General features: G+C 36.4%; 1 protein-coding gene across 3 annotated transcripts in view; it reads left to right on the plus strand.

Annotated features, from left to right (window-relative positions):
• The window catches only part of WWC3 (WWC family member 3), a 97731-nt gene that overhangs the window by 33326 nt on the left and 37454 nt on the right, over nucleotides 1-26951 (plus strand). For all 3 annotated transcript variants that reach the window (XM_056489317.1, XM_056489307.1, XM_056489300.1), the window contains exons 2-8: nucleotides 2494-2603; nucleotides 7297-7500; nucleotides 10582-10658; nucleotides 12791-12870; nucleotides 18993-19122; nucleotides 24619-24768; nucleotides 26755-26828. In XM_056489317.1, the coding sequence (XP_056345292.1) occupies nucleotides 2494-2603; nucleotides 7297-7500; nucleotides 10582-10658; nucleotides 12791-12870; nucleotides 18993-19122; nucleotides 24619-24768; nucleotides 26755-26828 (825 nt within the window). The remainder of the gene's footprint in view (nucleotides 1-2493; nucleotides 2604-7296; nucleotides 7501-10581; nucleotides 10659-12790; nucleotides 12871-18992; nucleotides 19123-24618; nucleotides 24769-26754; nucleotides 26829-26951) is intronic.

A 26951-nucleotide genomic window follows, 5' to 3' on the forward strand; every position in this document is an offset into this window, starting at 1 on the left:
GTGACTGAATTGAGTCAATGTGACATTATGCCTTGTCTGAACAGAATCCAATTTGGAGTAACTTTGATTATAATTTAAAATGAGCAACCTCAATAATGGTCTGAATATCTGGAAGACAGCTTTTTATGTGTTGGGTTTTTTTCCCTACAAGTTTTCCTTCAAAGCCATTAATTAAACTGTTCACACATGCTTTTATAACACTGTAATGAAAACTGGTTTGACCAGATGCATTAGTTTTCTTCTTTCTCCCTTTCCAAAAAATGAACATTGTCCTTGTCCTGCATGTCTGAGTTCTGACGGGATCACAGCGAGCATTGAATTAAAGTTTTTGTAGCATGAAAGGTTAGAGTATCATGTGCAGATTTATTTATGAATAAAGGGTGAGGGTATGTTTGTGTAACAGGCAAGCAAGTCTCATAACTCATTCCAAAGAAAATCTTGTCTATAGTGTGGTAATTTAGGAGCTGATGTCTAGACTACTTTGAGAAGTTGTAAACGTGATGTCTTCAGAACAAAACCATGGGAGTTTAAGAAAAAATGCTGCACTTAGTATGTTTAATATTTGACTGAATTCCAGGGAGATCAGGAGTATTTTGGCAATATCTGGTCTGCCTGACTGCTAGATGAATTACTGAGAGTGCCTACGTCAGTTCCTAGTAACATTTTCTTTCTTGAATACAGCATCTTTGGATTTGCATGATTACATGATGTAAATTACATATTTGTCAGTAATAGAAAATTTTGACTTTAAATAGTGGTGCACAAGTTTATGTACGTCTTCTGTTAAACTGTTTATAAGTGTTGGAGAATCAACCAAATAGTATCAGGCTATTATTTGACCTGAATATCTTGATCTTTTTACTGTTGTGCAGAGCTATTGAGACATTACATGGAAACTAGGAAGGATATTTTTTTTTTTAGTTCTACTACACTTAATTTTGAACACTGTAATCTCAATAATTTCAGGAGGCGAGTAAATGCAGTTTTTCTGTTTGTGTGCAAAGGTTTGTGTTCTTTGGTGGTGGTTGAATGGTGTGCTTACTGCACTATTGGACTAGCTGGAATGTAGCTGTAGTATTTGAAGTCTTTAGCACTGGATTGTTCTGGTTGGTTTTATTTTGGGGTGAGAAGGGACTTTCAAGTTCAAAGACAGACATACTTTAGTCCAGACAAAGTTACTGTGTTATACAGGTGTTACTGGAGTAAGGGCAATTATGAGTCCTACTGGTCTTTCCATTCAGCAGTGTATTTGTAAGCATAGTCCAAATCTGATAAGAAAACCTTAATTGGGTATTGCGACATACAATCAGAATTAAAACAGTGTTGTACTATAGATCATGCTCAAATTAAGTCATGTATTTAATAGTATATAGTATATATATAGTATATAATTATATTAAGTGCATGTATTTAATGTGTGCAAAGTTGTCATTGTTTTAGGTATTAGAAGTGCCTCAACAAATATGTGAGGAAGGTGTTGTATCTATATCCCATGTGTAATTGAAATTACTTTTTTAGTAGTTTTCAGTAAATTAATTTTGTGACAACTTTTAAACAAAATCATCACCCTAGGAGTTAGGTAAAGATTAAAATGAATATTTGGGTAATAAACATGATTAGATTGAGTGTAAAGGCTTTCATATTTATAGAATTTATTCTTCCTATTCTTTTATACACCTTGCCGTTTCAGAGCAGTGTTGGTTTAGAGTCTTTTTGTATAATATGGAAGCCAGTACTTACAATGTTCCTGTCAACAGTGACATTGCTGTTTTAGTTATCTATTACCCACTGATCTATTAAGACTTTGTTTAGCAAGGACTGTGATATTTTAAGCTGCTAGATAGTAATGCTGTTACTTATTAATTACTTTTTCTGCTCTAATTACTTCAGAATTTTTCAGAGACGTTTGTCTCCTTTTTGAGGGAGAGGAAGTGATTTGGATATGTCTGGATCAAGAGAATATCATTAAAAGTTGGAAATGTATAGTTGAAAACAGGAGGTCTGTTACATAGTGCTGTCTTTAATTTTTCGGGTTTGTTTTTTTTTTTTTTTTTTGTTTTTTTTTTTTTGTTTTTTTTTTTTTTTTTGTTTTTAAACAAAAACAAAACAAATAATTATGCTATGTTGCCACCAGAAAGAAGTTAAAACCTATAAAGCTTCTAGTAGTTTCAGCAGTGGTGAACTCCAGCTTCACTTTTGTGTTCTTTGCAGTATGGGAGAAGAACTGGCAGGACGGCATGCCATTATAATTAAATTGTTATACATAGAAACTAGAGGGGAGAAGCTTGTCTTACCTGTTTGGGGAGTATCTGTCAGCATATTTAAATGAAAATTTATTTGGAAACTGTATGTTTGTAATTATCAGCACATTCCTAAGTAGCATAACTAGTTTTTGATCAACTGGCTAAGGTATCTTCAAAACATGTAATAACATTCATTGCATTGTAAACTCTGCAGCTTTTGTACTTATTTGTGTTATTTTTATTTTTTCAGGATTACAAAGCCATTGACGTTTGCTGACTGTGTTGGTGATGAGCTTCCTCTAGGATGGGAAACTGTTTACGATCAACAGATTGGAGTTTATTATATGGACCACATAAATCGTGAGTAGATACATGATTGCTTTGAGGAATACTAGCAAGCTGGTGTTTACTCCTGCCACTAACTCTGCTTCCAATACCATTTTATACACCTTGTGCTACAGTGAGAAACGGTATGGTAGTAATTTCTTGCAGAAAATGTTTCCTTATCTTTCATATGGAGGCCTAATTGTAAAGCATTCCATTTGTAAAGAATTTTGAATATGATTGAGCTATAGCGTTTAACAGTATTTTGGTTTACTTGGTCATACTGTGAAGTATTAGTAATTTTGTTGTTGCTTTTTGTCATATGTCAGAAAGATTTCTGTGTTACATTCTTATCTTTCCTATTTTTCCAGTCATCCATAGTTCACTCTTATCGACTGAAAACCAAAATGCATTCAGAGAGAGAAGTGTGCTGATTTTTAATCAGGAGCACTGTGAAATACAGCAATCTCATCCTTGCTTAAGCAATGCGTGTTTTATATTTTAATACAGTACAAAATGCTGTCAAAAAGACAACGGATGTCCCTTTTGGAAACTAATTTCGAATGCTTTCCCTTTTGGACTATTGCTGAGCTTTGTATCATCACTGTGGCACATATGCCAGTTCTACTTAGAAAAGAAAGTCTTATCTTTATAGCTTTGTGCTGCTGCTGTTACTGTTGTGCTATCATTAAGCTTCTTATCACTGTTGGGTGAATGCTTTCAGTATTGTGGGAATTGGCAGTTGGTGGGGACTAAAAAAGAAGAAAGTAGTTACACGGGCTATCACAGCAATGGTAAATAATATAATCTGAAAAACCAACTGCAGTACTATCTACTTAAAATCTAGTTATTTAAAAAAGGAAAGTGTAGAAATAATTTTGGGCTTCCATCCATCATTGGAATTGCTTATGTATTGTGGTTTCACAATTACTTGCTTAAAAAACACCCAAACAACAGAATAATAAATGTTCCCATGGTATTGTTTGACCTATACAGGTACTTATTGGTTGTGAAATTTAACAAAAATCATTAACTAAATGATAAACGTTAAACAACTGTTAATACATTAATCACAAGGTTAGATAGACAAGAAAATTCAAAGGCAATAAATACAGACTGTTAAGTAATTCTTATAATAACTCTCTGTTTTAAAAAAGTATTAGTTTAAGGATTGCTGTCATAGTAAGTTCAGTAATGCTGAAATTTAATAAAAAGTGAGGATTACATTGAAGTACAGTAATGGAGTGGACTTTCACCAAAGTATGTGCATGAATGCATATATTTCTTTTTAACAATGAAGGTATTAATAACTCTTCTAAGCTTTTTTAAATTTGTTGGTGGTTTTAAAATCCCTACAGAAAATGAGTAGAACGTGAACTCCTATTGCAATGTACTTCCTTAAAAAAGCCACCATTAGGCCTCTATGATAGGAATAACAATAACTATCACACATAAAAATGGGCTTCCTTTTGCTTTTCAAATTTTGTTATTAGCAGCTTTACCACAGACTTCAAGTTTGAACTTACAAAAGGGATATTAATCATTGTAGGCATGTCAGATCTGGCCTGCATTTTTTTTCTGTGCAACTGAAAGCAAAAATTGTAGAAAAAAATCTTTGCAAAGAGCAATTGAGTTCCTGAATGATCAGTGGGTAGACAGGAAGAAAAGTTGAATATTAATCGGTCTGGAAAAGTAAAGCTAATCATATTAGGTATGAAATAAAGTTAATGTATGAACAGAGGGATAGAAGCTTCAGGGACAGTGCTGAACTGTGTAAAAGAAATCATTCAATTAACAAGGTTGCAAAATTAGTCTCTTTCATGATAGCTAATTACTTGGAGCCCACAGATATTATCCTAAATGGTAATTCAACCGTCACAGTAAAATGGGTTTGTCACCCTTAGGCTAATACAGTACTTTCATAAACCAGCAAGAAGAATAATAAGAGGGAAGACAGAGTTGATATTATAGCTGGATAATTATTATTCAAAAATTAGTAGGATATTTGATCTAATTTTTAAACTGTGGATGACAAAGGTACCAATCAAGACTGCATGAACTTCCTTTGTAGAAGTGAGAACTAATGAATAGACAATCATGTGCATCATGAGGTTGTGTCAGACAAGTGGCAGAGGTGGTGTAGGAGCTGAAGAAATGTTTTTCTGAAATAAGTATGTCTAAACCACTTGGAATGGCAGCTTCAGGAGAAAACATTTGGATTGCCTTTTGTGGCTGACTGGTTTAAATGCTTTATACAGCACTGGAGTTCTGTGTTAATTGACAAAACAGTTAGAAGTGGTTTGGTGTCAAGAAATACTGTGAGAAAATGCAAGGGATAATTCAAAGAGAGTCTTTCTACACTTGCACTTCTAGGGACCTCTCATGCTTTGTGCACTCTCTCAAGCTTTTTGCCCTTGCACCTTTTAAAAGAAAACAGCAATACATCTGATTTTTCCTAAGTCTCTTGCTATGTTTGTTTACCCAGAAACAAACAAACAAAAAAAAAGATTTCTAAGCAATAGTTTTCTATTTAAACTGGAAAAGAAACAAGGAACAGAAGAATCTTCTGTAAATCTCAATGGTGCTTCCAACCCTGATCTCCATCTTGTTCTGTAAATTCAGTACTTTGTTGACACCCTTACTAAGCTGCTCTTGGCTGTTATCCAACCATTGCTTAAAAACCTTGGTGGCTGCCAGCCACAGAATTCCTTTCCCTCCTGCTTGGAGTCTTGGGAGCCTTTGAAGTCTCCTCTAAGCAGTTGGGCATTCCCCAGTGAGGGAATAATATATTCTCTGCATTTGTCTGGGACTGTTCTTGAGTTACTATAGTGTTTTTTTAATTGCTTGTAAAGAAATGAAGGAAGTTAATTTTATCATGCAATGTAGATTTAATCTTGTTTTGTGGCAAACTTGTTTAGAAATCCAGGGCAAAGTTTCATAAACCAAAAAAAAGGCAGAGCTTCCCATGCACTAAAGAAGTTTTCTACCTCAGATGAATGCTACTAGCTTTTCAGAAGGCTTCTGATACCGTTCTTGTGAGAGATGCAGTGCCCTGAAGTATATGTGTAATAGAATGTAATGCCTTATCCTGGGCTATTTATTGACATTAGGACTAATAATTTACCTTTTAAAGACAAAAACTGAATCCTGGTGAGCCTATCTTTTTTATAAATATTTACTAATTTCTCATCATTTTCATGGGGGTTTAGCAGTTCTATGAATATTAAAATTTGCACAGATTTCAGCGGTACTTATGGACAAATGAGGTAGCGGTGGAAATTGAAATGCCCTTAGTGAAGGGTGGGCAGCATCAGAACTCTGTTTTCTTCTGCTTGCTCTCCATGTAGAGAAGGATTTATGGCACCTCAACAAGCCAAAGCACATCCTGTCCTTGGCTGAGGAGATATTTTTGGATCATTGGAGCCAGAAGGGAATCAAAAGGGTCCCTGGGAAGTGAGGAGAAATTGCAGAACTGTAGGCACTTTAGATTGTTTCAATATGAGGAGTTGCAGGGAGAGAAAGGTACAGCTGTTGAGAGAATAGGTTATTTAGGAACCTAATCTGCAAATCTGTTGGAAGGACTGCTCTTTGTTGAGCTTTCTGTTTTTGTTTATATACTTTTCAGATGGCTCTCAAATGGTAGAGCTGCTAGCATGACCTTGACACCATTAGAGTTCTTAATCTATTGGGCTCAATCTTCTACAGTTTTGTATTTCATCACTGGCTCCAATATACTGAATTAAGTACTCAGGATTAATCCAAAACATAACTGGCTTTCATCTCTTGTAAGAAACCAAGTATAGAAAAATTGCTAGGTGCTTAGCTCCTGACTGTGCTGCTGGTTTTGCCACTACTTTGAACACTGACATTGTGTCTGCAGCAGCTTCTTACTGGTAGAGCTTCAGACATCAGAAATTAACATTACATTTAAACACAAGGCTTTACATGGACATCATCATGTAAAACATATTTGTTGACTCACAAAAAACCCCAAAATGATCCAATAATTTTTTGTAATTTTAACGTGTGTCATCTTCAAATGCCTTTGCAATTGTAAAGAGATTGTTTTGCAGTAATAACCTTGAAAATCAGTAGAAATGGGAAAGATCTCCTTTTTTTGTGGAAACTTGTTTTTGGTTTGCATTTAAATAAAAGCTGTTCTAAACCCTGCCAAAGAAAAACATCAGACTGCTGTTTCTTAAGACAAATAAAGAGAAATTATTTAAAAGCTTTATGAATTGGAGACCAAGATGCTGACTTCTCTGTTAAATTACCTTGTTCTTCTAAGCTATGCAGGGGTAGCCTCTGTCCTTTTAAGATGTTATACTTGTGAAGTTGTATGCAGTATCATAAGATAGTTCCAGCTATTTATAGACTTACAGGTTAAGCATTGAGATACCTCTCACTTTCCCTTGTGGTTCTGGGTTTTTAGGTAGTTCTTGGAATTTTCAAGTTGGTTATGAGGGAAGGTTGGAGCCAAATTTCTGTTTTCTTTGGGTTTGCAGTGGTTCATAAAGAAAAGAATAACATTTAAATGCCTTTCATATTTGAAAAGAACTTTCCTGCTCTTTCACTCTACGTCCTTCCTTCTCATTCTGGCTGGAGTGATTTTGGCCATTGTAGTGTCAGGTGTGCTGGTTGAGAATAAACATTAACAAAAATAACTTGGACTTGGTAGCACAAAGTGTTATATAATACTATTTTAATGCTTTTACTTTTTTCTCCTTAGAGCTCACACAAATTGAGGACCCAAGGGAACAATGGAGAAGGGAGCAAGAACGCATGCTAAAGGAATATTTAATAGTTGCCCAGGAGGCACTCAATGCCAAGAAGGAGATTTACCAAATAAAGCAGCAGCGTTTTGAACTAGCCCAAGAAGAATATCAACAATTGCACAAAATGTGTGAGGATGACAGCCGTTCCTATGCCAGCTGTGAGTTTACTTTCTTTTCTTGATTTTACCCACCTGACCTCACAAGATACAGTATAAGAAACAATGTGAAGTATTTCCATCACCTGATTCTTCTGTGAATGACAGTATTGATTGCAGCAGTGAGGTGCTGTCCTTCGACTCTGCAATTTAATGTCTTCCAATTCCTGTTACATCTATTACAACAGAGATTTAACATTTAATAGGGATAAGTGTTAACATTAAAAAGGGATGTAACATTAAACAGGCATATGTCCTAGCTGGTATTTCTACCCATCTTGGAGCCACCTGTAGTGATGCTTCCTGCAAGGCATCAAAGGGCTGAATGCTGCTGGATCAGCTGCCTACATGGGCTTCTAAACTCAGAGAATATTTTCCACTTGATATGGGAGGGAGCCGTCACCCTAGGGGAAACCTTCTGTGGATCCATAGTCTATTTAGCAAATTTATAAAGAGTTAGGGAAAAGCTGTTGTGTTCAGGAGTACTTCTTACCATGAACTAGGAAACAATATTTCATTAGTTCACCTCGTTATTGAATGCTGACCTGTGATTCTGATGTTGGTGATACAGAACTTTGATTTCCTGCCCTTTTCATTCTTGTCTCTAGTAGCTTGGAGTAGATGATGCAATTTTTCTGAATTCTGATGATGTTGCGCCGCTGTCATGGCAATTGGTTGGTGCAGTAAGAAAAGATGTCTTTGTCAGAGTCAACCAGACTAGGTGAAAGAAATTATTATACCCAGCACCACATGGAAGTGTAGTGGAGTTTTACTGTTTTTTTCAATTGAAATTTTTCAGTGGCTGTACAGTCATTGTTTTAACTGCTGGTTTGCTGTTAACTGCAAGGATTTAGTAAGAATGGGAAGCTCTGCTATAGCCTTTTCTGAAAATGTTCAAGAAATCTGACTGTGGAAGGGGCCTTACAGCAGGTGTCTGGATAGAAGTGTTTAGCTACTGATTCACTGGTATTTATTAATCCAAGGTAATTCACACACATGCCAAAGTCCTGAATAAAAGATGTTTTCTAGAGCACTGGTGTACCAGATGGTTTGGACCAAATACTCTGTTACTACTGAACTGGGATTCTCATCTTTTTGTTTAGTTTATATATATGTATTCTGTGATTCAGTTTGTGACATAATTGTACAGTTGTGATTTGTCTTATTTCCCCCTCTCATGTTCAAGTTTCTGAAGAACTAGCATGATACTTCCCTATTAAGAAAGAATTTAAAAAAAAGAAACTTGTTTAAAGTATGTTTAACAGCTATTTAAAGATTTGCAATAAAGTAAGAGGTAGTGTCATCAGTATTTTTGAGATTATAAAATCTAAATTGATATTTATTACAAAGCCTTTCTAGGATCTTGGACTTCTTGTTTTTTAAAAATTTGCAATAATTCTGTGGGATGTTATGTTGAATTTCTTCAGATGAATATACAGAAAGAAACTTCTGTTGAAGATGAAAATATACTAGAAAAATATAACCTTTTTCATATTTTTGAAGCTCTTAGAAAAACAGGTTATTTGAAACAGCAGCAAAATATGAAATGACTAAATTGGGGGTTGTATGTAATGAAAGCAAATGCTATGTCAATTTACTTATGTTTCTCAATCTTCTGGTAGTTGGGGTTTTGTAGGCATATATGGAGTTGAAAATGAGAATCTGTAACAGCAATTACATAAAACCATTTGCTTGTTTTGAGGTGGAAAATATTTTAACTTTCTACAGATGTGTTAATAAATTTTATATTGGTTTTAGGTCATATGCTGCCATAAGGTCTGTTTTGAGAAAATGGGATGGTCTGATTGCTCAGATGATTTTTAAAAAAATTTTTAACATATCCTTTTGGGAATTAATCATGCTGTTAACTCAAGATTCCCAAAAGCTTCTTCTCCACTTGTTTTTCTTAATTTGACTCCTCCATCTACTGTGGGATGCTTGCTTCTCCTTTTATTATACAGAAATTCTGGGCTTCTAATTAAAGTGCAGTTACATGACCAAAGTTGGATGCTTATATAGCAAATATCTTTGCCTCTGCAGCCACTTTCAAGTTTCAGGTTATTGCATTAAAAGAGCTAAAACTTCACAAAGTGTTTTCCTCCACTTTGCTGGTGGATGCTGCCATTGACTCAGTGTCGTGTGTTTATGAGAGGGAGGTGAGCTCAGTGGTTGTGGGCTGGCAGGGAGGTGCCCATGCAGCAGTTTTGTGACTCAGTTGTGATCAGCGCTGTTTAAAAAAAAAAACTCCACAGAAAATCCTGGATTTAGAGAATTAGTCCAGGCACGACTACTCATTTTGGCGAGTTCCTGCACGCTCGACATGACCTTGGCATTGCAGAATTCTTTTGAGAGTCAAAAGGCCCAGTGCAGCCCCAGACATGGGTATGGGTTTCAGTGCAGTAGCCCTCAGCTCTGCAAAAGGATGGAAGGTCTGACAGCACAGCCTCATCCATTCACATACCAGGCGTTTTTCAGTGGGCCAGTACTGCCTTGAATGGCTCACTCCATAAATCATGGTTGCTCTTGCTCAGTCTGTCCTCTAGGATCTTTACTTCGTCTGTGTAGGCTTTAGCTTGTAATGCCACAGCTTAAAATTGTTGCCCAACTGTAGATACTCTGTGTAAGGTCTTGCTTGCCAGAGTTGGTTTGTGTTTCAGTTCCCTACACTGTTGTTTTAGAAGGCAGCTTCTCTCCCTCACTGGTACAATTTTATTCTGACAATATTTTTTTTTAACTTTAGTCCCTATCCTACTGTTAATTCAATGTACCTAGGAAGTAACTAGTAATTACTAATATTACACAAGTTGCTTGTGTAATATCATCATCCTGTCATAAAAGCTAAGTGCTTTTAGGAATTTTGTGGTGCTGCTGTATGCAATTTTTGGTGTTGTTCAGGACGGAAAAAAAAGTTTCAGATGGGCCAAATGGAAATCTTCATTTGTACTTCAGCACAGAGGATAATTTTAGAACCTGATGTCTTGTAAGAAAAAGAATGAATGAAATGGTTTATTAAATAGTGCCACATCTTAATAATTGTATTAAAGAAGGAAGAAAAAAGTAAAATACTGTTTTCCATCTGTTTAGCATTCTCGGGGTTTTCAGCTAATACCAAGTATGACCCATATCAGATTAAAGCAGAAATAGCCAGCCGTCGTGACAGAGTGAGTAATCTTTTTTCATTTTGTAAAAATATGAATTAGTGGGGAAGGGAGGGAGGAAGGGTCTGTTTTTCTTTGGCTTTAGCAGTTACACTGAACATTGCATGCATTTATAGAAATACGGTATTGAGAAGTGCTTTTTTATTCTAACCTGTTGCTGTAATAAAACAAGTCTTTATTAACTGCATTTTGGTGACTTGAGAAGTAATGTCTTTTTGATGTTACAAAAATTTTTTTCACAAATGTCAGAGGCAAGCTCAGCCAGGCTTTCAGAAATTGCTTTCTCTGTACAAACTGCCACAAGCAGTAAATGCTCTGCAGCCAGATTCTTTCAATTCAAATGTACTGTCTTCAGACCATTTACCCATTTTTAGTGAGGTTTTGCTGGCTGGAGGTTTAGCCACTTATTTGGAAATCTCTTCTCAATTCAGTAGACCTATTGGCCAAATAGAATTTTTCAGCTGATTGGCCAGAGCTCTTTTATGAGGAGAAGGCAGTTCAAGTATTCTGACAATGATAGGCAGTTCTGTAACAAAAATTCTCCTTAATTATATACACATATATATATATTTATTTAAAAAACTAAAGTAATGGTTTTGATAAATAAGTATTTTAAAAAATACTTATCCTTGCAGGATAGTGTTCCGTTTTTGTTGTAGTGACCACTTTTCACATGAGTGCCTCTGAAAATAAATCCTGTTCACCACCCTTCAAAGGCATTTATTCTATCTGTACATATTTATTACATGCTGACTAGTGTTTGCTTGTTTTACATACTCTAAATGTCAGCATATACTAAACAAGTAAACAAGGCTTATTTATCCAAGTAATATTTGAATAAAATAAACAAGGTTTTCACTTACGACTATTTCTCTCTCTTCCTCCTTAAAACAAAGTGACCTACTACATACATAGGATAGTATGTTCGAGTGTGGATAGGCATTGAGCTGTTTCAGGAAATAGAATTCAGGAATAGGCATTATAAAATTTTTGTGTACATGATATTAGTTTTCTCATTTTCTCATTTTACTTTTGGTGAGTGTTAAAGTAGCTGGTGAGGGTACAGGAGTGTTTAGGGGCTGGTGCCGTGGATTTTAATGAAAGCGAGAGAGCTGTGCAGGATGGTGGGACCCAGAGTCCTGGTTTGCATCCTGGTACTGGTGCAAAGCCCATTGCTCTTGTAGTAGAGCTGAAGAAAAAATTCTTTTACTGTCTTTTTTTAAATTCTGTTTTGTAATGATTTTGTCATTTATTGATGTACATGTGAAAATCAAGAGCGCTCTGGGTAAATTCTAGAAAATATACTGAATTTGGTAGCTTAAGAAGAGAGAGCTTTTTTCTTCCATCCCTGCCCCTCTTTGGGCTCACAGTTCAGTTTTGGTCTCAGTACCACACACTCAAACACCCTTATTCCCCTCATTTGTCTGCTGCCCCTTGCATTCTCCTCCCCCTGTTGCCTTCAGTTATCTGGAGGGCAAGAAGCTCTTTCTTTGCAGATGATTCTTGGCTCTTCCATGGTCTGCACAACCTACTCAGGTAATTGTTCCCATAAAACCACAAAAATAAGTTTTTGGAGACATGTTTGCTATGTCACTTTTGATTTATGATTATTAGTTGGAGCAAGATAATTGACAAGGGGTTGAGAGGGCAGGATAATATGAAAATAATTGTAGAAAGCCAGGCTGCAATTTCTGGGAGAGAGACCAGTTCTACTGCCAGTAATTTTGTTTTCCTGGGTTGAAAAATTAACAGCATTGAATGCTCCATCTTTTTTAAAGTTGACTAAAGAATTGAAGACAGTTGAGAGATGCCTTTGCTACAAAGGGAGAAGACAATTTATATGGATTGATACTTTCTAGCTGTTAGCATAAGCTATTGGAGGAAGACACCTGATAGAATAGATGAGGAAATTGATGCTGTGAAATCTGAATTCTTGACTGCTGTTTGATTGGGACTTATGATACTTAAAGTGTCCTGTTATTTTCATGCAAAATTTTAAAGCAATAAAAGAGAACTTAAATTATCACTTCCAGTTTTTTTAAAGTAGCTTAAGATTTTGTATTTAAAAACCAATTATTTTTATTGTGAAAGTTACTGTTACTTATTTTTACTTTTAATTATTTTGTATTATTCAGCTTTCTAGGCTGAAACGAGAATTGGCACAGATGAAGCAGGAGTTGCAATATAAAGAAAAAGGAGTGGAAACTCTACAAGAGTAAGTTAAGAGTTTGTGGGAGGATATTTTTTTGTGGTTTTGAGTTTTTTTTTAATTTGCCTTTGAGTGAATTTCATAGAAAAGTGTTGTCAAAAATAAAACATTAAGTGGTTTGCTTCAGACTTTCTGCTGTGATAGTGATGCAGAGTGAGAACAATGTGAAAGGATGAAAGAAGGGTTAGACAGAATTGGTTGGAGTTGTGATTTTGTAGGCTCACATGCAAAAACAGCTTTATAGACCATGTTCTTTTAACTCTTCCTCAAGATATTGCCAAACTGGAATTAGCTTTTTGAAATATTTCCCAAGTACTTTTTGGAGATACCTACTGCCTGGAGCACAGTCCAAAGCACTGTTCTGTAGAGTAGTTTCCCCGTGGCAGTACCAAGGCTTTCCGGCTGGGCACAGAACTTTTCTTAGGGGGAATTCTGTGCACCACAACATTGCTTCTCCCTGTTACCTGATGGTCAGACCATTTCATTCTGCACTGTATGGCTGATTTGTGCTTGTACTGGAAATCTAGTGGTCTGTGAGACCTTGGATTGTGTTGCACAAGTGCAAAACATCTGATTGTAGATGTGATTCCTTGTCTCCTCCCAGTAAGGAAAGGAAGCTTGGGGCAATTTGCCACTGCTCCCAGGGCTATTGGGCAGCCCTGCTCTGTTTCCTGAGCACTCAGTGGTGTCAAAGGTTGTGAAATGTTGTGGTGACCCTCTCCCTGCCACTCTTCCTGCAGGCCATCTGCTGGGAAGGGAGCTGCGTGACTTCCATTTGTGTGTTGTTTAGTCATCCACACACACAGCTCATACATGGGATGTCCAGTGGGATAGGGAGAGAGGTTGCCAGGCCATGAAAAAGATGGCAGGTAAACACAGGTTGTTGTGGCTTCCAGGTTTCTTCAGCAAGGCCAGTAGCTAGGCCAAGAGCTTGAACAGCACTTGGATCCACCTTGGATACGTGGCTATGCATTTAGAATCCTTGGCCTTTTATCCAGCATGCATGTGAACAAACTGCCTGATGCAGGAGCTTCCTGAAAATGTTGGAACCGTTGTGTATGTAATGCATTTTGCAACATAAGTGCAGCAACTGCAGAAATATTTTGAAGCTTTGGATTTATTACATTGGTGCTACAAAGCATGGGCTTTCACTTCAGGAGTTGTGATGAAATTCTGGGGATCCTGGAACAGTTAGGGTATTTATTTTTCAATTTTGATTGGTACTACAATAACAAATTAAGGGAAGATTCTCAAATTTAACTTTTAAAAAAGAAGGAGTAACCCATGCACTTTATATTTTTGGTGTGTTTGGTTTGGTTTTTTTTAATAACAAAATTTTCTAGTTTTTTAGAACAAGGCTCTTTTGTTTTATAGTGCATTTAGAAAGTTTCATAGAAGAAAACTTGTTCAACTAGAATACCAAAATTCTTAATTGGCAGATAAAATATAATAATTTTTAGGCATAAATGTATTTTTATTGAAGCATTTAGAGGTAGTTGGAGAAATTGGTAATGTATGATATTTACTAAAAATCAGTAAAATAAAGCACTCAAAGTATTTTATATAAAATATACTAAGTAATATTTTAAATATAAGTTAACATCTCAATATGATGGTCTAGATATGTAAACAGTAACAGAACAAAAGCAAATTTGTCTTATGATTCTTAATCATATTTTCTTTGAGTAATAATTGCTATGTTTTTTCTGCTTTTTTAATTTGTTTTTCTTCTTCTGGTTATTGGGTTATTTAAGGGTGTAGGTTCAATTGTTTTATAAAAGGAATAACCACTTGACTAGGATGTTGAAAGTATTTGAAGGCTATTTGAAACTCAAGATTGTTTTAATTAGTATAATTCATTTAAGATAGTCCAGCAAAGTAGTGCAACTTTTTGAAAAGTAAAGTCTGCAAATGATTAGGAATACAAATGTTAGTCTTGGATTATAGCCCAAGTCAAGTTGCCCATGCTCCAGGATGGGGTTATAGGAGAGACCTTCAAGAGAGGAATTATTTTAAAGCATATCTGATTAGTCAGTGGTCACTCCAATCATGTAGTTTAAAAGTTCAGGCATAACAGCTGAGTGCTTCAGTGCTGCTCATTGCTGCGTTGCTACGGTCGTCCTTTGTTCCCTTGGTGCACTGGGTGGCACTTGTTGCTTGCTGGAGCTGGGGAGAACATTTTGCCTGTGTGTTCCTTGGAGGTGAGCTCTCTGCAGTGACTTCTTCCCTTGTGAAAGAGAATTGTGGTTTTGTTTTTGTTTTGTGCTTTTAAGAGGTTTTTCGTTTGGGTTTTTTTTTTTTTTTCCCCTTCTGGTGAGATACATGCACGCTTGTTTTGGGAGTATTTTGCTTCTAGGAGGAAGTGAGCCAATTTGGAGAGTACTTACAGTAACAACTGAAGAGAGGAGCTTGTCTCACCTCCTTATGTAGTCAGTAGACAAATTAGCCTGAAAGCCTAACTGTGCAATGTCTCCCCTACTCCTGTATTTTTTGGGAGAGAAGGGTCACTCAAGTCAAGTACCAAGGCTGAAGTAGTTTAGTTTTTCCATATCCTCAAAGAAAGTATATTGTCCAAAAATAAATTAATTGCTTCTTCTTAAAAACAAGAGTGCTGGGGTTTTTGCTGTGTTCCCCCCCTATCCTGCTTCCCCTTTAAAGTTTATTGCATTTCAGACATTTCCCACTTCTGTTACGTTTTCTAAATTTTTGGTTTGCGTCATTCTTCTTCCTTCTTGTGCTAAGTCAAATCTTCAAGTAACTGCCAAACTGCAAATGGCATGCATCCTGTTCAGGTTTTTTAAAGGCATGTACATCACTTTATTTCAAGTGTAAGCCAAGAACAACATTAGTAGCCGTCAAACTTCGGGCTTTACATCTGGCTGAATGTTTGCTTTGAAAGTCTTACCAAAATGGCATCATGTGCAGATATTAGAACTTGCTGCCAGCTGACTCTCTGTGCAGCCTTTGCTTGGTATAGCTCTCAGAGAGGAGACAGCTTTTATGGAGAGGGCAGTTGGGTTGTTCAGTATTTCGGTCATTTTATGTTGCTGTCTGATTCAAATGCCTTTGTTAAATGCAAATCTCTTACTCTGACATTTTCCATGTACAGTGTCTGCATTGGACTGTGTTTTGTTTTCTGTTCTTTTTAATTTTAGTAAAATGGCTTAACCATATTTGAGGAGAATGAAAAGCAAACAAAACCACAAAATGACTGTAGAAATGGGGTTTTATGAGCGGAGACACTGAGGGGGGTTTCAATACCTTTACGATTTCAATACTGTAAGAATTCCAGTATTCATAGAGCTGCAGCTTTTTATTGGGACTTCACTTTCTACAGTTTCATCTAAATTTGGCAATGTTGTGTGTGATAAACCTTTGGACATGGATTAGTGCTTGCCCAGTGGACACTTTGTAGAGCTCACTGTACAAAGCCTGCAAAGATCCCCACCCTTCAGGATGGTGCACTCTGGCCTCTGCCAGCAGCTTTGCCCCAAGGTCTGTCTGATCCTGTCACAGTCCAAACTTACAGGGTTAAACATGAGCCTTTTCTAGAACAATTCCTTCCTCTGGGCTAACAGCAGAGACTGAGAAGGAGGAGCAGTTCCTTCTCCCCTGTGTTTTCAGTGACCCTACTGCTCCCCGGCAGGAATTTTGGAGGAAGAAGGCGTTTAGCAACAAAGGAAATGAAAACTTGGCCAGTTGGCCAGGAGAGCAGAGTGAATGCTGTGAGAAGTTGGGAGTGACAGGGAATTAGGACTGCTAAACAATTTGTAGCTACAGACTAATTTAGAGGTTAGGAGATCTGACAAAAACTTTAAAATTAGATTTTCTCAAGTACAGGCCTGTGGTTTGGTGAAGGAAAATGGAGGAACATGGAATCTGCCCTATAGGACTGAAACTACGTCAAGCATATTAATAGTCTGTGTATCCTAGATACATCTTCATATACTTACAGTCTTGCATATTAGTTGGATATTCTTGCTATTCATACAAAGGTCTGATCAATATTTGTATCATACTGTTTTCCACTAATAAAATGGAAGAGTCCTATTAACTCTATGGCTTTCAGAAATAGATCTTTATGAGGAAAAGGAAAAGAATTAACAGCCAATAAACAACAGGTAATTTTGTAAGCTACTTTAGTTAGTTTGGGTTGACAGCAATACTGATTTAAGCCTAAATATTTTTGGCAGTAGGAACTTTTCTGATTCTTTCCTTAAACAAACATCAATTCATAAGCTGGGCTCCAAAGTGGCGTCCAAGAACATGAATATGTGGATAACTGGACAGAAATCTGGTTGAAATTAAATAATTTCCTTTTCCTGAAATGCCACCTTAGTCCTGGCAAACAGTATAATGAGCATTTGTGTAGAAGGCATTTTCATGTCTAATATTTGAACATAGTTCTTAACATTACAGTTACCTTCAGATAAAAATGTATTATCTTTTTAACGTGACTTTCAGTGAATTGGATTAGTTGTTTTACCATGGTTCTTTCTCCTCAGGATTTTAACTAAAAATTAGTGAAGACTCGAGGAAACATTTTTGAAAACGAAACAAGCAAACAAATCCCCAGCTTTCCTACATGACATTTAAGTCCTTTCTTGTTCTTGAGCCAGTATTCATAAAAGATTATATGTTTTCTTATGTAACTTGAGGAAATTTGTGTTCAAAGAAAAATCTTGAGAGTTAGACTTATTTTGTGTTGTCTCCAAAACCAGTAGAAAAAACCCAAACAAATTTTTTCCCTAAATATTGTGAGCTACACAATAAAACCACAGGATTTTAATTTACCCCTTTTGATTTTTCATTTTAATATCTTAATTTTAAAGCAGGTAATCAGATGTAAGTGGAGTTGCACTGCTTGTGTTTTAACTGCTAGAACATGCTGAGACTGTTGTTGACACTGTTAGTTTAATATAGTATCTATCTTGAAACTTGTTGGTTAGTCTCAGTATTTTGAATAGAGTTGGGTATTCTTCTGTATGTATTGCATACCCTCTCCTACTACTGCTCTTTATAGATTGATGTCCTTGGTGATAAACAATGTGTATTTTTACCTTTAATTTTGTTAACTTGACACACATTTTCCTGAAGCTCTTTGTTCTTAGCATTGACCTTCACACTTACCACCTTTTCTCTATAAACATTCTTTTTATGCTAGATTAGCAGGAAAATTGACTTTTCCATATTTTAATGGGAACTTCATATGATTTTCAATAGTTGCTGTAAATAAGGTGTTAAAACCCCATAGCCATTTGTTGTAAATCCAAGACCAAATAGTTCTTCTGATAAGTTCATTATAGTCTCTTGTCTTATTCTTTATCTATAAATCAAAGCAAATTATCAAGATGATACACTGGACTAGTCTTCTGCATCCTGATATGTTGTTCTTTACTATTGTGAAATGTTGGAAAAAAGGTTTAAAACTCAGTGGGTGTTCCACTTGAGAGATTTTAATGTGTCAAGATGGAAACATTAATATTGCTTCAGTCTTATGTCAAGACTTGTGCTCTTGCTTCTTGGTTAAAGATTTAAAATTTTCTGGGATGTTCCCATATTATGTTTGTCATTGCAGAATGATAACGTCTTTTAGGTATCTTATGGAAAAGATATTCAAAGAGGCCTATAATGGAAGGAAAGCATTTGCAATCAAATTGTAGGCATCAAAAATTTCTTCCTGAGAAAATGAAATGCCTTTGTTAGAAACTTCTGAAGCAGGATCAAGTAGAAGTCCTGATACTGAAGAGATAATGTAATGTATGATGCTATGTGAAAAATACGACAGCTAGACTTCTCATTGTTACCTTTTGAGTTATAACAATCTAGGTTAGTTTTAGGTTCATTTTACTTTTGGTTCATGAAGTTGCCCACAGACATTACTCATAAGTAAGCTCTGCATTAGGATATAAAACCCAGGAAATTTGTTGGTTCTGCAGAACCTGGGTAGATAATTGCTTTGCTTGTCTTTAGAGTGGACTTGGCACTGAGTGCTGTGTTAATTCCAAGTAGAGTACTGTGTTATTCCTGGAAATGAAGTGGTACGTGAATAAACAAAAGGTCTTAAAAAGTCTGTGTGCTTTCTAATTATGTGAAGATTCCTGAATTTGTCTTAATATTTTCAACAGGATTGACCGTAAGATGTCAAATGCTCATACAAATTACAGACTGGATGAAGCACAAGCTATAATGAGTGAACTTCGAACCATAAAGAAAGCTATATGCACAGGTGAAAAAGAAAGGCAGGACCTTATGCAGGTAAAAATTCTGCTACTGAACTACTAAATAGTATTAACCTATCTCTGTTTTCTTGCTTGGGATTGTATTAGATTTACCAAGTTTAAATGAGGAAGTAGGATGGTCTAAACTGATTTTTCTGTTTGATAATTACCAATAGCAAGCAGTTCAAAAGAGGTAAGTAGTCATTGTCTATACTGCTTGCACAAGACTTCATTCATATGCATTTCATATTTTTGTCTTAAGTAATGTAGTTAGATAGGTTTCATTTAGCTCAGTGTTTTCATTGTATATAGCTTTCTGTTGTTGCTGTCTTGATGGCTGCTATGTAGTAATTACACTTTATCAAGAAAAAGCCTTTGTGATTTGCAGTATTTGTTTATTATTTTATGTCTCTTTGTATTACTTGAAGTAGGATTGAGAGTTCATGTGCTAAAATGTTATTCCTTGTGTCAATCATGTTTTTCCCTTTATATGTATTTCACCAAACTGGATCTCTGTCTGTTACACTTTTTGCCCCAAACACTGAAGTTTGAGAGTATATCAAGGTTCATGTTGGTTTCAAAATGTTCTCACAAAACCCTCAAAGAGTATGAATAAATACAGTGTATACTCAAACTTGAAACTGATGAATTAGAGCATGAGGATTGAGGAGAGATACATTCCTGAGTAGTGTTCTGACTTTTGAATGGATTCTGTGCCCTGCTTTAAGCTCTCAGTTGCATGTCTATGTTATTAATGTGATAGGAGCTTGATAAAAGAACAATGAGCCTCTGCCCCCATGGGGACTTCTCTATAGACTTGCTTAAATATGCTGCATATACAGAGAGGTGGTAAGGATAGTTCTCTTCACACAGTCTTCAAATATTTGTTTGGGAGAGGGCATCTACAGCTATGAGACCATACTAAATTAACATTGTCATGCAAACATTTTCTTTCAGTTTTCTCTGCCGCAGTGTTTTTCGGTTTTTTTTTTTTTTCTTTTTTTAGTTGTTAAATGGTATGGACAGTTTATAATCTACATATAATGAATTTCCATAGCTATACAATTAAGTCTCCAATGCATTACACAAAGACCGTCTAATGGACCACAAATCCTTGTTCAAATAGACAGAACACTTGGGTCGCTATGAAAAGTTTCAGCCTTGGCAACTTTTTACATTTTTGTTATTTTGGGCTGGCCAAGTTTTAAAGTGATTCTCAGTCTTCCACATGCCTGGCTAGGAAGAAGTGATAAGAAAGGCAGCTCTTCATGGATGCAATAACAAACATTTTAGGAAACCAGCTGGTAATATAAGGACTTACGTGTGAGATCTTGGAGCGATTTAACTACTGGCCTTGTTTTTACTTCCCAATAGATTTTTTACCTCTTTTCCTTATATTTTCAGTCCTCAGTGGCAGTAAATCCCTCTGTAGACATTGAGATGATTTGAAAATCATATTTGGTCAACCAACTTTAAATGTGCTTGCTGTCTCTTTAAATAGTGTTGTGGGAGTTAGAACTCTAGGATCAAGGATTGGGCAGTGCTGGCAGGACCAGAATGTAGAGGTTGCAGAAAATGGGCAAAAATGAAAAATGTTTCATCCTTCTTCCTGGCTCTGTGTGATATACAGGAAAGAAGTATCTTTTTAAAATTAATGACCATCTTTTGTGGTGGAATCAAATAATAGAGTGTTAGACTATATGTAGTCCAGGAAAATGTAGAAAACAGTTGTTCCACACAAGTGCAGCTTGCAAAACATTTCTTCATATTTTGTAACAATGACTATATGGAATTAAATGTCATAGTTTTCAAGGTCTGCAGTTTTAAAAGTGGTGTAATTTTGCCAGCTTACACTGCTCTGCAAAAATATCCAGGTCTCTTTTTAAATTTTGACCAAAAAAAAAGAAAAATTACTTTGGGTGTGACCAAAGTGATCTGTGCTATGCCTTTTAATAGCTATTTGAAGATTATTGTCATGGTTTTAGTTAGCTTTGTCAAATAAGTGCAAGTCTATTTTAATTATCTTCCTAAGGAGTTCAGAATTCAATTTTTATTTTCCTATTAGTATTGGAATTGTATTGTCCTTGAAAACATTACATTTTAAAGCTACTGTTGTTCAGACAAACTTTTTTTGGAAATAATTTTTATTTTGAAATTTGTGAATAGAGGAGCTAGAAGTGTAGTGTAAAAAAATATGGGATTTTATTTCAGAGAAAGGAAATAGACCATTTCTTACTGCTTTTTAATTTAAATCTGGCCAGTTCAAGCAACAGAACTAAACATAGTAGAAGTGACTCAGTCTTGTGTAGGTGCTTGGAAAATTGTAGCTGTTGTAGAAGTATGACAATTGGTTTAGTTGTGTGGAAGATGGTAGTCAGATTTAAATTGGATGCTGTGATTACAAATAAAGCAAAATATGCAGTGCTACTGCTCTAAAAAAGTGGGCAGACTTCTTATATGAGATTGAATTATAAAAGTATGTGGTTATGTTCCTGAAAGCAGTGTGTTTCTCTCCCCTCCACAATCTCTTTCATAATTTCATTTTTGTTCAGTGTGCATTTGCTTTTAAAATATTGTTGTCCTTGGAGGGCACTGGTCTTTGGTTTTTGTGGGGTTTTTATTTCTTCTTTTTTATTTTCTCTTTGTTACCAGTTAAATTGGCTAAATAGGTTAGATAGGAAGCGCCCTTGAAAATTGTGCAGTGCTCCCAAATCAGATGGCAACAGATACTGGTGAAATGACTGTGCTCATTTCTCTCCCTTTGGGTAAATCTGGGATGGTGTGCCCTAGAACTTCACATTAACACTAGGCTGATTTGGCAGTTTTTGTGGGATTGCCATAAACAGCCCTTAAACTCGAGATGAAAGGTGGATTTCTCCATGTAGTTGGTGAGGAAATTACTCCTACTGTTTATAATAACAATTATAAATTGTTTCTATCTAAAAGTGGGCTATCTTGGGTTGTAATTTTCCATATTAGGGTTGCTGGGACCTGTTTTCACTGATCCAGCTAGAAGGACTTAATGCATTTTTGCTTGTCCTAGGACACATGTGCATGTAAGTTAAGGTGATGCTGCCTGGTGATTGCCACCTGTCAAATGCTTTCTCGTTTTTAAGTGGGGACCAGGATTCAGCAACTGTGCCTGGATAGGAAGCCTGGCCAGCAGCCTTCATTACCTGCCAGAGAGAATGCTAGAGGGCATCAGGAGCATACCAGGAGTTCATAAAGTAGCTGAAATACAGGCAAAAGTTTAGATTTAAGTTCTGGCATCAGGATCTGTGGTATTGCACATACCTGTAACATAATATGTTAGCCAAAGAAGGCAGTTGGAACATAACTTATTAGGAGAAGCCTCAGGCTTTCTGAATCCTGAGTTTTGTTGATGCAACTGGCTATGCTCTACTGGGGAGAGGCCATGACCTGAAGTTTTTATTTCCATGTTACAAACCCATTAGGGATCCCTCTTGATCCTCCATACAGCAGGAGTCTTGACAGGACTGGATGATTTCCAGTGAGTTTTGAAGCAGAGAGACAGGAGTCTGCAGTTTTCATAACGTAAAAGTTGGCTTTTTTTCCCATGTTGTGGAGCAGTTCCTTTCACAACAAGTCTCAAGGACAAAGGGACAGTAGCTAGGGATCTCTTGGCAATGTAACTTGAAATTGAATTTGCTGTTTCAAGGCTGAGAAGAAAATATTTTGTTTGTCCTCTATACTAAAGTGGCTCAGTTCAGTTGGGAGGTGGCAGAAGAATTGGCTTTTTTGGTGGACCCCAGACAAGATAAACTTCTGGAGGCAAGTGGTGGTAGCCTTGCCCCACTGCCAGCACATCTGGCATTGCTCTGCACTATCCTTCTCCTTGCCAATGCTGCTTGTGAAATCCCAGCCCCTCTCAGACCTGTAGAGAGCAGGCAAAGACTGAAGAGGGAGCAGCACAAGTTGTTTGATAGTGGCATGTACCTGTGTCTCTCCTTGCCATTCCCAATGGGAAGGAAACAGAGTGTGTGATTTGAAGGGCTGTCAGGGAGGAGCACAGGCCCCCACTCCTGTGGCTGGGGAGCCTCCTTGTTCACTCATCCTGTACCAGGCAGGTGTTCTCCCTCATTTTCATCTCTAGTGAAGGCTGGCCTGAGGGAGGGGCTGGTCTATGAGGTGGACCATGTATGATGGAAATGGAGGCCATCAGAAAAAGCTCCTTTTTCTGGCTAGTTTCAGGCCTGCTACAGTTCCATAATCCTGGATACTTCCTGGACTCTGAACCCAGATGCTTTCATCTTCAGTTTGGTGTGGTTCCTCCTGGCAGTAGCAAACAATTGCTGTTACACAGGTTCATTTCAGGACTCTACTTATTGAATTCAGTGTAAGAAAAAGCAGCATTTCTGTGTTAGCCTTTTTAAACTACATTTAGAAGATTGAGAAATCTTCTGATAATTGGATATAGACAGTAACCTCGGTTTGTTGCAAATAACAGTAGTCAGAGCTACTGAAATTCCTGAGGACCAGCCTTTTCCCAATGCAGTGCTTCAGGGTTGTCCCTGATTGTGTCGTTCAGACACCACAGTACACAGTTTTATAAAGTTTTTTATGTGTATTTTTAGAAGCAAATTTTTTTATTATGTTATGATTTATAGATTATTACAGATCTTTAAATTTCTAATAATTTTTTCTACCACATTTTTAGACTGTCCTTTATTCTGTGGTGAGAGGACAGAATGTTCTCTTGTTTAATATGTAATAATTAGGATCTCTGTCATAAATGACAGCCAGCACAGTGATTTTGTTACTAATACTACATTATCTTTAAATTTTGAACGAGAGAGAATGCACAATGAGAAAATAAAAGCAATATTAACAATTTTATTCTTTTAAAGGGCTTTTTAAGAGCCTGTCAACCAAGCTTATATTGCCAAAAAAGTTATTTTTGTTATTTTGTGTGATTGTGTCGTATTCCCCTTTCCCCTCAAAGACTGATGTTTCTGCTTTACACTGATGGTTTATGTCATTGTCTAGACATTTCAGCGATGTCCCTTGCTTAACCCAAAGTGTAAAATATCTCTAAGCTATGTGAACTCTGGGTAAGAGAGCACAGGGATGATATCAGCTGTCATAAAAGTGCAATCAATACAAGGTATTCATCAAGTTGGATGAGATAACAGTAGTGACTAAGGAATGTAACCTGTGCAAAGATGGCAAAAGGGCAGGTGAATCACATTTGTCTTCTTTATCAGCTAACTTGAAGTTGACAGCTGATAGATTTAAAGAGCTACAAGCTGTACAGAAGATAAAACATTCATAGATCTAAAGCAAATAATATAAAGTCTGTTTGCTGTTACATGCATCTTTTAAAAGGAGAGGTTGATTCCAAAGCAAACCTTTTGTATGCTAGTTACACAGCAGTGAATTTTATCTTCTGTAAATAGCCCTGAATAGGCAAGCTACCAGTCTTCTAAAACAATTAAAAATTTTGTTTTGTTATTAAAAAGTATTATAAAACCAGTTTTTTTTCTAATCTTGTTAAATATGTCTTCTCCTTTAGAGCCTGGCCAAATTAACAGATGGATTCAGGAATAGCTGTTGTATTACAGATTCCTTGCAGGATCTCCAGCACAATTCTAGTTCACTCAGTGACTCCTGTTTACCTCAACAACACTGCGATGCTTGTTCTCAGACTGACATCACTGGAGAGGTATGTGAGTGTTCCTGCACGAAACATTTGCTGTACAAAATTAGCTGCTTTTGAGCCATAGCGATACAGTGTCATTTACTCTTTCAATTTAAAAGGTGTTGGCTGGAGCATAAGGAAAAACCTAAAGCAATTCTGGTGGTGAGGGAGTTGGATTTTCTTGTTGTTTCCACTGTGTGCAAGCTGTAGGCTTGGTGGTTCTGCTGCTTGAGGGTGGCAGAGGGGTACAGGGGCATGCTTGCAGCTCCTGGACTCAGCCAGCCCAGCAGACTGCTTGCATTTCCACTTCGGTGACTGCAGGCTCATCTTGGAGTAACAGCTTTTGCTTAAGTGTCCATGGACATCTTCTCTTCATATTGCCAGCTCTGATTTACTGATACTGGTAATGAGGCAGGAAGGAAGAAAATTCTTCAGCCAGCTTGAAGTTGCAGTAGAGACATGATTTTGCATGAGATGTTAGCATTGTGGTAGTAGTGATAGCTGTCTATTTTGAAAATTTTTTTTTGCATATTTTTTTATCATATATATTGAAGATGTGTAGTAGATCTCTGCTCCTTTCCTCTAAGACAAGAGTATTTTTCTTAATCAATAAAACTTGTGATGTAGTCTGTTATACCTTTGTGCTCAAATATGCCTTTAAATATGATATTTATCATATTTGTGATATTTTTAGAAGAACATACTGGCATTCCTTGGAAATGGTTCTATCTAAATGAAATTGTGCACTCCAAATAATAATAAGTGAAAATTTGGCTTGCACTATTGCACTATTTGTACTATGGCAACCGAGCTGTTGATCATAATAAATGCCTCTGTGGATGACTGACACCAAAGCAAGAAGGAAACTTGTTTGCAGTTTGTTAGTATAGTAGTTTAGATGTTACTTTACATTTAGTTAGAAATCATCTCTTTGTTGGCATTGTCATCCTGTTTCTACTCTATTATAATCTTCCTTTGCTGCTGGCTAGTTGTCAGATTGGATGTCTCCAGAAGGTCCCTACAGAAGAGGAAATCTTGTTTTTGGGAAGATAGACTCTTCAAGAATCTGAGAAAACTGTGCTAATGCTAGACTGTCTTTCAGGGTGTTAGGCAGATGGTGCCTTTGCAGTGTCATTTTTCAGATATGGTGGATGGATGGGATTGTTAAATTCTGAAACAAATTACCAAAAGTAGCATTTTCCCATTCACAGTACACAATCCAAGATAACTACACTGTGGAAATTATGTTTATCAGGTATAGGCTTTTTGTAAGGGAAACAAAAATACATAATTTTCTGAACTGTGCCATGTGAGTAGAAGAGAGGTGGAGTTTTTACTGTGGGATGAGACAGAAAAAGCAGCAGCTAGAGGAGAACTCCAGAGGTACAGCAATCCACTTGTATAGGAGCTTAGGTTTTAACTATTACACCATACACAAACTTCTGAGGAGGGAAGTGCTAATGCCCTAAATAGAAATTGCTGTAGAAACACTATGCAGTAGAAGTTGCAACATAAATGTGTTCTACAACTGCTTCAAGGATCAGTTGGAATTTTTTTGTACTGATGTTTAAAAAACACTAATGTTATAAGTGCTGGGTAACACATCAGTTACAGGGAATGTAATCTGAATTGCTTCTAATAAAAGTATTCATAAAACAGCCGTATCAAGAAGCAAAATATTTCAATTGAAGCGCTCTTTGTCTTTTAGACTTGGATAAAGTTAAAAAGCTTTGGCCATTTATCAGTGATTCAATTTGCTAACCCTTGATTTCCATGTTAATAATTTATTGAAAGGGCTTATTTGTCTTCTTTGCTTTTAGCAATAAATTAGTTTTGCATTTTTGAGGCATAAAATTGATTTTTTATTATGTTATTACTTAAAGCATAGGGGTTTCTTTAGTGAGTCCAGTAAGGAAGATTAATTTATCCCTTTTTTTATTGTGATGAAAGAGTTTTTAACTTGTTTCTTCCTTTCTTTTTCCTCCCCTCCTTGCTCTTCAACTCTTCAAGTTTGGGTTTGATGACAAAACAAGACTTGTAGACAAAGTAAGGCTGAACTGGCAATATGAAGAAGCCAAGAAAAGGTAATTAAAGATATATCTGTTGGTTTTATATTTACTTTTGTGATTAAAGTCTTCAAAGTAGAGCTGCAACCAGCTTCCTAGCTGAAATGTCTTTGGGAAGACTAATTTGCTCTCTGTTGTGTA

Source organism: Oenanthe melanoleuca, chromosome 1, assembly GCF_029582105.1.
Source record: "Oenanthe melanoleuca isolate GR-GAL-2019-014 chromosome 1, OMel1.0, whole genome shotgun sequence".
NCBI lineage: Eukaryota > Metazoa > Chordata > Aves > Passeriformes > Muscicapidae > Oenanthe > Oenanthe melanoleuca.